The sequence below is a fragment of the Castanea sativa genome, chromosome 5, assembly GCF_040712315.1.
Source record: "Castanea sativa cultivar Marrone di Chiusa Pesio chromosome 5, ASM4071231v1".
Taxonomy (NCBI): domain Eukaryota; kingdom Viridiplantae; phylum Streptophyta; class Magnoliopsida; order Fagales; family Fagaceae; genus Castanea; species Castanea sativa.
In genome coordinates, this window is record NC_134017.1 from 19,530,372 (window position 1) to 19,542,264 (window position 11,893).

The window sequence follows — 11,893 nt, forward strand, 5'->3', positions numbered from 1 at the left end:
AAAATAGTTGTTCAAAAACAACTATGTAGATATATTCATTTTTAAATGCTTATACCTTAATCTCTAATACTTTTAAGATGATCTGAATGATGGTTAGCAACTAATCATATCGTATAAGATGCTACTTTATTAATTGATTATTTATATTATAAATTTATCATTACATAATTGGCTGTACAGGGTTTTTAGTGATGTGACAAACTTAAATGTGGTTCCATTGGGAATGTAAATCAAGCAATAGTTAAAAAGGATATATATAGAGGGCTCTGAGGGGATGAATTCTGAGGATGCTTTTCCATGCTCCTACTGCTGCTTCTTCCTTTTAACTCTATGGGAATGGTAATAGTGGCACTGTCACCTGAACAACCTTTAATATAAGGGGCACTCAATATTTTGCAGTTGCATTGCGGATACCTCCATATTTGACAACTGGAACTTTTCTTCAAAAAGGGGATGAGCAAGCAAGACAAATATGCATTTTTTTTCCAATGACCTGGTGACGTTCTATGTGGAATCAAGCACACACAGGTAGATCTCGAGTTTCAATATGAGTATTACTTGACTTTCAATTTGTAGGTCTAGTATGACATTCGGCATAGTTTTTCCTAAACGGCTCGCATAAACTATTGGTGATTTAGCTATGATTAGTTCTTTGTCTTTCTCTCTCAATTCTTTATATCTCTCTCTCTCTGTAAGTTACGACACTAAACCAATCCTACTTTTTATTTTCAGAATCAAACATAATGGTGAAATCTAGGTCCTCTTATCAAGATTGCCAATTTTGAAGTTAATCAGATTTTATCCCAGATTATTGTCCTTTGCATTTCCTCTGTCAGAGCCATTGCATCCTTTCATAGTGGACAAACAAAAACTGGTTCATCAAAATTTCCTGCAAGTTTAATGTAATTTTTAAATGATAGATAGGATTTTTCTTCATTTAATTTAGCGTTTACAAGTTATCCAAACCAACTTATCAACAACTTCAAAGAACAAAGAATCACACTACCCAATCCTAGCATTAGACTCAAAGACCACACAAGCTTATAAGAAGGTGAGGTTTGTTGATTTTATTGTCTAATATATGATTTTGTTTGTGTTTTGGCTATTGGGGTTTTATTTTAATCATGTGTCGCTTGCCATATCTCTTATCAAGCATTTTTATCTGCTTAAAAATACCTCAATTTTGATTTATATCTGACCTTTTCTTTTATTTCCATGTTTGGTTTAAGGCATTCCTTAGCTGTACACCCTAATAATCTGAAAATTGCTTCATATATAGCTTAAATTTGGATTTGCACTTAATTGTTTTAAGGAAAATTATTAGATAATTTAGGAGTACTTAATAATTACTTTTTTTTTTTTTAATTACATTTGATTTTGTTACTTTTAGTTGATTAAGGGTCCATTTGGATACTACTTATTTTGCTGAAAACTGAAAATTGAAAATACTATAAAAAAATAATTTTTAAATGTGTGAATAGTGCTATGAGACCAATTTTTAATTAAAGTTTTGGTGAAAAAAGATGTTTGTGGGTCCCGTGAACAATGCACGGGACCCACTGACAGTGTCATTCCAGGGAAATGTATGGACGTTCAAAGTGGTAGTGGGTCCCGTGCACAGTGCACGGGACCCACTGGCAGGTCTGTGTTCACGTGCTTCTGGTAAAAAAAAAAAAAAAAAAAAAAAAGAAGAAGAAGAAGAAACGCAGACACAAAACACGCTGCTTTTCATCTGAATCCAAACGCTGCTTAATTATACTAGTTGTGGATTACTGTTTTTTAAGGTCTTCGCTGCAAGTTGATTACTGTTACTCTTCTTCTTGTGCTATATTATAAATAAATTTTAGACTATACTCACTAATTAAGTGAAGAGCAATAATAACTTCTATAATTCTTTATCAAAGGGTTTGAGATTATTTTAATACCTTTTCTATTCCTTTGGTGCTAGAGTTGTTTTTGAAAGTTTCTCTTCATGCTTATGTATGGTGAATTTTTCATGTAATATTGAAAGAATTGCTGTTATTTATATATAAAAAAATGTTGATATAATTGCTGTAATTTGTTCTTATTTGATTTAGTGGTTATAGTTTTATCTCAACCACTTGGGTTTTCTATGCCATTTATTATTGACGGTTGAATCCTTATGGTAGTTATTCACTTGGTCTTCGCACTTAATTTCAATTGTTTATACCTATAGGAAATTCATAGACTATACAAAAGAAATTAATTTTCAATTTCTTTAGTTATTAATTTTATTTTGAACACCAAAATTCTTGAATGAAACTCAAATAATTATGTTGCTCACTTTAATAGTTACTTAATGATTTGGTAATTTCTTTTTGTTTGTTGCATATTGTATATGGGATTAGAAACAATTAAAAAGGGATAGATTGATTGATAGCACTTGCAGACTTGTAGTTGTTTCAATCATAATTCTAGAGGAAAAATGATCAAGAGTTGAAAGGCATAAGAGTATACTAATTAGTAATTAATGAATACTAAGAATATGCATTTGATGGATCAATAATTATGCTGACTTGGAGTTACACTAAATATTTAACATGCTGCTACTAGCTCCATGGTTGATCTTGATTAATTTCTTTGCCCCCCCTTTGTAGTAGGACTTTTAACTGTAGCTTGAAAGATAAAAATTTGCAATCAAAATCTTTTTGTCTAAAGAATTCATTTATTGATTTCATCACTATTATATATATATATACACACATCTGTAGGCATCTGTTTCCAATAAACTGAAAGAGTTTTTTATTTAAGACAACTATTAATATACTGAAGTAAATCTTGCGTATGTGGTGTTCTAGGATAAGGAGTGATCCATTGCATTGCCTATCCATACTTGCTAGATGGATCTTGATGCATACACCAGATTGATGCCGATTGATTCCATTGGTCCAGATTGTTGCTGATTTGACGCTGAACTTATGGGGTATGCTTTGATTTGAATTTAATTTTCGGTTTTTATGGGATTTGACTGCCATTTTTAGTATGAGTTGATGTTTCCATATTTGATGTAATATGGGACCTTATTTATAGCCCCAGAGGAAACATTATTGGTACAATGATTTTCATGAATGAAATTGTAGTGAATTTCCACAGCTTAGTGGTGATGCTAGTCATACTTTAGGCAGTGCTACGGTTTGTTATGTTCTTCTTAATTATTTCCTGCACGTGTTCCTGCAAATTTCTTTAAGAGTTACGTTCTGCATCAGATCAATTACTGTAATAGTGGGGAAATAGCATATTTTATAGTTCCCATCTACTGATATTGAAGTAATATTTCTGGCTGTTTGTTTTTCAATGCAATGAAGGTGAAAGTTATCTTTTCGCTATTAAGAGATATTTCAATATTGATTCTGTTTTCAAGCTGGCCAAAAGAAAATTTTGATCTTTCTTCTAGAAAGGAATTGAACAATTGAACTCAGAAATTCTTTATAAATATATGATTCTGCTTTTGCATAAATTAAAAAACTTCTGCATATTATTTAGGAAAAAAAAAAAACTCAATGCATATTGTGTGGATCAGCGACTAGTTTACATAACAAGCTGAGCAACCCTGTTATCTTATATCCCTTCTTTCATTTTCTTTTTCTCATTGGTATTTCATTAAACGAATTAACAAACAAGTTGCTTGGCCAATGACATTGTACCTGCAGATCTCCAATGGGGAATCCATTTATCTGCTTCATGAAGAACCAAATCGTCATGAAGGTGGTACTAGCCCAGGTGCTTTGAGGGGTTCATAGTTTAAATTACCAATTTAAAGCTTGCCAATTTCTGAAAAAGCCAGAGCATGCTCTATCTTGATGTCCTGGCAGTCATCTGAGTAAAAGATGTGAATGCCCCCCTCTCTCTCATTAAGGTAATCAAGCAGATAGTCTAGGCATTTTGTGAAATCGTAACCATTGGAGGCTGATTGAGTATTGCGACAGTTTCATACTTGGTGAGATGAGTTGGTATATCATAAACAGCAATACACAAAGTTTGGGATACCAATACCATTTGTTTATGTGCGCGCGTCATCTTGAAGAGGCATTCATGAGAATAATGGAAGAAACAACACTTTGGACACATGAAAATTTAGTTGGTGTGGTCATCATTTACTGATCATTGAGATGGATGGAATGTATGGGTGGTAACGGAAAGAAAACAATATCGAGTATTATACTATTATAGGGATGAAAAAGCCTGCGTGTTTGTTAAGAAGATGCTAGTGGTGCCTCGTTTGCACTATACTTCTGAAGGTTTGTCACATTTTGTGCATGCAGCATTCCTAGTTCAAAGCCTCCTGAAGGGGCTCCATCTAGGAAGCACGGAAGCGGCGAAACGGCAGCCGCACCCGCGTTCGATGCGGCCCAACGCGGTGATGCGTGAGGGACGCCGTTGCCTACACTTTGGTGCCGCGTCCTTTTTTTTTTTTTTTTTTTTTCATGAATCGTGCCGATGCGGCGCAGACTCGGGCCGTATCGATCCGTATTGGGCGATATCGCCGAAATGACGCTGTTCTCTGATTCAGGCCGGAATAAAAAAATAAAGGTGGAAAATGCATAGTTTTAACTTACCATATCAAACCCTAAGCTGAGTCCCTAACTCATTCATCTCTCTCAGTTCACTCGTCTCTGCTCTTTGTGCTCTCTGCCTCTTGCCGACTGACCCACTCGCTACTCTCTGCCTCTCGCCTCACTCAGCCACTCAAACCTCACCGACCCACTCACAACATCACAGCTCACCTCACTTCGTGCTTCCTAATCCTAGCTCAACTCAGGTATCATCAACCATTCAATCTTCACTTGATCTGATTTTTATTTTTTATTTTTTAATTGTGATGTTGTGAATCGTGTGAGGTCATGAATTGATGTTGTGAACTATGATGTTGTGATTTGATTTTTTTAACTGTGATGTTGTGATGTTAATAGTTATTATTAATTTATATAGTTATTATGAATCTGTGAAATGTGATGTTAATAGTTAGTAGTTATTATTAATTTTTTATATAAGCTGTAATATTTTTTTATGCTTAGCAATATATTAAAAATATAAATAAAAATATTTTTAATAATTTTTTAATCGCCGCACTCTGCTGCACTTGCACCTTACTTTTTCAAAAATTGCCAAATCCCGCACCCGCACCCGCACCCGAATCCTAAAACGCACTTGTGGTTCATAGGGCTCCATACAAAGTATTGCTGGATGCTGGGTATATTCAGCCTTCCAAAGCCCCTTATGGTGTTCTAGTTTTATTACAAAAGAAGCAAGATGGCTAGCTGTGTATGTCTGTGGATTACATGGCATTGAATAAAGTGATAGTGAAGAACAAGGATCCGGTTCCCTTGGTTCAATATCTGTTTAATAGGTTATGAAAAGCCCCTTACTTCGCCAAGCCACTTACAAAAAGAGAAATTATTAAACGGGGTCACTTTTATAAACCAGTTATCGACTTTACATATCTATTACGGCATTTATTGTTACAAGATATATATGGCCCGGGTTAACATTGAGGTCAGTTGAATCCTTGAATCGCCCAATAAATCCAGATGGTGAGCAAACATTAAATCATTGAACTTTTACAAACATCAATGATTCTTCTCATTGCATACAATAAGAAGATAAACCTAATCAGTTATAGGCGTAGATCCCTTATTAAAAATCTCATTAACTCATTAATTAAACACATTAATTTAGCCATAAATGCTTGATTAGTCAATCATGTATAGTCCTTATCACACAGGCGTCACACAGGTGTGTATATAATAATACATTCAAACATAGCTACTGGATTTTTTATATTTATCTCACTTCTATCTCTGAAATTGTGACATTATTTAAGGAACAATTTTCTAGCACTTCTGCAACTCTGTTGATAAAAAATGCAGGTTGTTTTGGAGGAGAAAGTTGAAGAGCTTCATTTGAGAGCATAGAAACAACATCTATCATGGTTGGTCTATCTATTGCGTGGTCTTGTACACATAAGAGACCAACATGAATGCATCTTAATATTTCAGATGGAGGGCATGATTCATCTAGTATTATAGGGTCTATTAGCTCTAGAACCTTGCCTTCATTCCATAACTGCCATGCCTGATACAAGTCAATTTGTATGCACAATGTTACCTATCAAGTCCAAAATTCCATGTACAATTTTAAGAAGAGGTAAGTGAAAAACTTACATATCCCATAAGGTTGAGAAAATCATAAGACTGATAGCGACTATTATTTTTCTTGCCACACACGATTTCTAATAGTAGGACTCCAAAACTGAATACATCAGTTTTTATCGAAACAACACCATTCATAGCGTACTCTGGGGACATATAATCACTGAAATAATAATTGATCAATGAACTTTAGTGTATGGACAAGCACATATATACACTAGCACAAACTCACAAATAGAATACTTACTATGTTCCAACTACTCTATTTGTGTTTTCTTCTAATCCTCTCAATCCAAATATTCTAGCCATGCCGAAGTCAGATATTTTTAGATTCATCTCCTCATCAAGCAAAATGTTGCTTGCTTTTAAGTCTCGGTGAATTATTGTAAGTCTTGAATATTTGTGGAGATAAACAAGTCCTTGAGCAATGCCTTCTATGATGTTGAAGCGTTTTTTCCAATTTAATAAATACTTTTTAGTAGAATCTGACTCAAAATAAAAAATGATATCAAGCAAATGTTAAGTATTGATTAACTTCATATAAAAGAAACAAAAATCATCACGTAAGCAAACATATGCCTTACCAAAGAGGAAGAAGTCTAAGCTTTTGTTGGGCATGTACTCATAGATTAGTATTTTTTCTTCTTCTTGAATACAAAATCCTACAAGCCTGACGAGATTAGTGTGTTGGAGTTTAGCAATGAGAATAGCTTCATTCTTGAACTCTACAAATCCTTGTCCAGAATTTCTCGAAAGTCTTTTTATTGCTATTTCTTGCCCATTAGGTAATTTACCCTGAAAGTATACATTGTGTTAGTAATATTTTACTCACACTATCTTAATTCAGTCTCTACTAACCTTATTTGATTTTCTATCAAGATTCTATTGAGCCCTTGAGCTCAGTTCAAGTGTTAATTTATTGATTGGACCAGTTGGATTAGCTAGGCTAGGCCATAAGTTCAAATTTCATACAAAAATAATTAAATAATTAAAGAGATAGTATTTGCTTAAATAGAAGATTAAACAATTTATTGATTGGATGAGTTGGATTATTTAGACTAGGTCTTAAGTTCAAAATTCATACAAAAATAATTAAATAATTAAAGAGATAGTATTGGGACAAATAGAAAATTTAAACTTTATCAGAAAGAGAGAGAGAGAAAATCACAAACTAACCTTATAAACTAGTCCAAAACCACCCTCTCCTAATTTATTTTTGATTGAGAAATTACTTGTAGCAATAGAAATGCTTTCAAAGTTGAAGATTTGCAGCTCATGGTTAGCTTGCCCATCTTTATTTTGCTTCTGCACTTTGTCATGTACAGGGGAAGGCATTACATTACCTCGAAGTTCTTGTATAAGCATCTTTTCTTTCCTTTTTCTCTCCCCTAATTATTAACATACATGCAAAATATATCTTGAAAATTTGTTGCTTCTTTCATCAGTAATATAGCTAAAGCATCTAGGTAGGAACATCAATTACCTTCTTCTCTGTGTTTTTTCCATTTTGTGTAGCATAAGAAGCACAAGGTGATAAAAAATCCCCCTACCACCACGATGAGCCATATCCACCACCTCTTTGCGTGGTCTACATTGTGTGGTACATGCATGGACAAACAAATTTTTAGTGTTCTACTAGCAACCATTTTTCTATTCATTTTGTTTTTCTTATCATTTACTATGATTTAAGATGAAGGAACTGCTTGGCATTAGAAATTAAACTAAGATCAATAAAATTCATTGCTTTAGTTAGAGGTGTGTATACGTTGGGTTGAAAAACCTATATATATTAGGTTGTGTTGGTTTAGATGAGTTAAAATAAACTATCAACCTGGACTCAATTCAACCTGCCACTCAAAATAAAATTCCCACCTTGCCGACTCACAAAACCAACTCAAGGTATTGGGTTGGAATGGGTCATTTTGTAGGGTTGGTGGATTGGATGCACACCCGTAGCTTCGGTTTTGACCTATAGGGGCATCAAATCTTTTGAAATTCTTCTCATTATTTTTTTCCTTTTTTATTATTTATTTTTTGAAATAAGGTTAGGGCCTTTGTTCATAATTCAAGTATAGACAACTTTAAGTCTTTAACCATTGAAGCTCTTATTCCATATTAAGAAGTTATATGGATCCTTCTATGACAATTCTTTGTCAGAAGAATTTGCGTTAGTAAGAATTCGAATAAAATTGAATAAAATAATTGTGTAATTAATACAGATACTGATTAGATTCGTTTTTGCTTTTTTTTGTTTATGTTTTTTTAGTGTTTTAGACGTAGAGCATAGCACATTCGGATGATTCACAATCCCCAAAAGATAGAGCTTATGCTAGTAAAGAAATCAACAATGCGTAATTTTTACCAAGTCATCAACAAAAATAGTCAGTTAATTAGTTTCATATATCAAGCAGCCGCATTACTTCTACATATCATCAATACATCAAAGCCATGCATATCATCCGTTCATCATCTGTTCCTACTTACTCTTAGTATGTACATGTCAATTTTATATATTGATGTGATAAATTGGGTATGGGTAGACTTACCTGGTGATTTAAGATGGTATACTGTCCGTTCGAAAAAAGAAGTCGAAGATATTTCTTTTGGCCATGTGCTCCAAATTTCACAGCCAGCATCACCATCCTCATTTGTAGGTGCATAGGCAATACAAGAACAATTGTTCAAGCACTTGGCCTGACAATCCACAATGGTCAGGTTGTCACTTTCATTAAACTTGAATCCATTACTGCTGTTGCCCAACCAGTTGAAAACTATATAAAGACTGGAATCAGGACCCTTGCACTCAGGAAGCTTTTTCACCGCACATCCACTATCAATATCTCCATAAATGGGAAAAGCAAAAGATATACCTAAATAAATGGGGGAAGTGTAAGGACTACAACGGACTAGGGTTACGCTGGAAGCGTTAAGATTTCCCAAGTAATCTATCGATAATCGCGGGGTTGTTGTGATGTCGTTTCCCACAGAGTAATTGAAGTATGTTTCATTCTCATTTGATACATAGCTAAAATCATAGCTCGAAAATGGCAATGTGGAATGACTATTGTTCCAAGGGTCACTAGTCCAATAGATGTTCCCATGCCATAAGATGACCCATCGATTTGTTTGGTTAGGGTCCAGGCCAAACGTAAAGTCCCCTACTTCAGGTACATTCAAGCCTCTCCATGATCTCAGAGACCAAGTATGTCCTGTTTTCCAATTAAAACCAAGTTTCATTCCTGGAAGAAGCGTGTGAGAAGGATAATCGAAGCTTTGCCACAATTGTTGCCCTGTACTCTGCTCTAGCAGTACAAAATTACCAGTATCGAGTAGAACAGCACTTGTATTACTAACTTCTTGTCCTGAATATAACACAACAGAAGAAAGCCCCCCATTGTATAAAATTTTCAAGTTCCCGTAACCATCAATGGTGAGAGTAAGAGTCGTAAGACTCCCAGAATTGTTAAAAATAGGAGTGTCTCGATTGGCAACCCACACTATATTCTCCTGCAAGACTGCAAGGTTATTGTACCATATTCCTAAGTAGTAATTGTTACTTTCAAGCTTGAAGAATCCTAGTCTAAAGTTTCCTTGAGCTGAAACTAATCCATCCCCCTCGTTAAATTTGATCTCCCGTCCTTGCCATAATGTGTCTAGCTGGGATGATGGCCCCAAGAAGAGTAGCAGACATAACAAAGCGAGGACAAGTTTTTGTGCTTTGTTTGCCATAGTATTTTGTTGATTTTTTTGGTGAGCTATGGCAGAGGAAGGGATCAGACAATGGTAGAACAAGCTCTCATGCAACCACCTAAATTGAACAATTAAGTCTCAGTATCAACAAAAAATCCAGTGCTAGACTATAAGAGCATTCCCATTAACACTTTAAAAAATTTAGCATTTACCATCTCAAAACTCAATTTTATAACATATAACACTCCACTTTATAACATCTCTTACATCAAAACTTCTATTTTTTTAACACTTCATTTAAATAATCTTTCTTTATCATTTTTTATTCTTTTTTATTCTTCCTCTCTCTTTATCTATCTCTCTCTCCTCTGTGTCTCTCTTTCACAGCCCAGCGCTACCGGCCACCATATCCACCCACCCATATCACAACCACCATATCCACCCACCATCGCCGCAACCACAAACAATAGCAAAAAAAAAAAAAAAAAAAACCTCCACATCCAAAGCCACAAAATCAAAGAATCATCCAAATCAAAGAATCACAAAATCAAAGAATCATCAAAATCAAAGAATCAAAAAATCACAACAAAGACCCAAAACCACCCCGATCAACCCACACCCATCTTTGAACCACCCTGATCAACCCACACCCAGCACCCAAAGCCACCCCGATCAACCCACGAACCCAGCCACCGAAATCAAGAACCCACCAAAATCAATCAAAACCACTGAAATTAAAACTCACCGATATCAAATCGCAAAACCTACTCACTGAACCACTGCAAAGACCCACTACAAACGACCGTAGAGACCCATGATCCACGAAAAACCACTGCAGCCCAACCACACCCAGCATCGCATCCCGACCACACTTAAGATCCATGAACTCGAGATGCAGAGAGAAAGGGAAATAGAGAGGCGGAGAGAAAATGAAAGAAATAGTAAGAAGGAGTGGACAGAGAGCACGAGAGAGACAGTGAAAAGGAAAGGAGTGGACGGGGAGCACGAGATCGGCGGTGGCATGTGGGTATAGAGATAGCGCTGAGATCGGAGGGTAATCAGATGGTGGAGGAACCATGTTTGGATCAGACAGTGGGGATGGAGATAACGGCGATGATGATGACGAGGAGAGAGCATGTGGGTTTGGAGAATAATGGCGGCAGCATGTTTTGGCGAGCTATGGAGGGCTTGCTTGAGAGAGAGACACCAGAAGGAGAGAGGGACGGAGAGCACGAGAGAGAGTGAAAAGGAAAGTGAAAAGGAAGAAAGAAATAATAAAAAAATTATAGTGGTGAAAGAGTTGGCTGAGATAGTGAAAGGGAGAGGAAGAAGCTTGGGTGAGATGGTGTGACAGAGGAGAAGTGAGAGAGGAGAGAGAAGAGACTTGAGAAGGAGACAAACACGGAAGAGAGAGAGAGAAAGAAATTAATCTCCTCCCTCATACGTTTGCTGTCCTTCTCCCTTTTCTTTTTTGTTTTTTCCTCTTTTCTCTTTGCACTCTTCTCTCTTCTCAGACACCTCTCATCAATCTCCTCCCTCTCTTAGACATTTCTCCATTCTTTTGTCCCTTTATCTTCGATGGTGGTGGTTGTGATTCCTGAGGATTCAGATCGTGGTGGTAGATCATGGTGGTGCTAGCTGTTGTAGCAGTGGATCGCGATGGTTGGGTCTGTAAATCTTCCATTTTTTCTATTTTGAGCTCTCCCTCTCTTCATTTTCAGCCAAACACATTAAGCAAATTTATTTTCGCATTGATTAAACCAAAATTTCTTTAATTTGGGTTGATTTTTAGTGGTGGCGGGCTGGGTCATGGGTTTGTTTGATTAATGGGTTGTGGGTGGTTGCATTTGCTTGGCTTTGCTGGGCTGATTTTCTATTGATTTGTGTTTGATATGTATAAATGGAGTTGATTTATCTCTTCATTTTTTTTGAGAGTTTTGTGTTGATTTTGGGAATTTTTTTTTTAAAGTAGTATTGGGAGTTGGTGGCGGTTGGTGGATTGTTGTTGGTGGTAGCGAGTTGTACCTGTGGGT

At 35.7% G+C, this 11,893-nt stretch overlaps 1 protein-coding gene and 1 long non-coding RNA gene across 2 annotated transcripts; one reads left to right on the plus strand and one right to left on the minus strand.

The window, feature by feature from the left end:
* Window positions 1–546: 546 nt before the first annotated feature.
* Window positions 547–4,381, plus strand: LOC142636638 (uncharacterized). Its single transcript, XR_012844366.1, has 3 exons — window positions 547–1,051; window positions 2,820–2,944; window positions 3,672–4,381. It is a non-coding gene; the product is annotated as an uncharacterized LOC142636638 (long non-coding RNA).
* A 1,421-nt stretch (window positions 4,382–5,802) lies between these two features.
* On the minus strand, window positions 5,803–9,899 carry LOC142637409 (G-type lectin S-receptor-like serine/threonine-protein kinase CES101). Its single transcript, XM_075811685.1, has 8 exons — window positions 8,991–9,899; window positions 8,121–8,139; window positions 7,654–7,758; window positions 7,347–7,558; window positions 6,755–6,965; window positions 6,418–6,655; window positions 6,183–6,333; window positions 5,803–6,093 (listed from the first exon to the last, which is right to left on the minus strand). The coding sequence occupies exons 1-8, from the start codon at window positions 9,897–9,899 to the stop codon at window positions 5,803–5,805; spliced, it is 2,136 nt and encodes a 711-aa protein (XP_075667800.1).
* Between the last annotated feature and the right edge of the window lie 1,994 nt (window positions 9,900–11,893).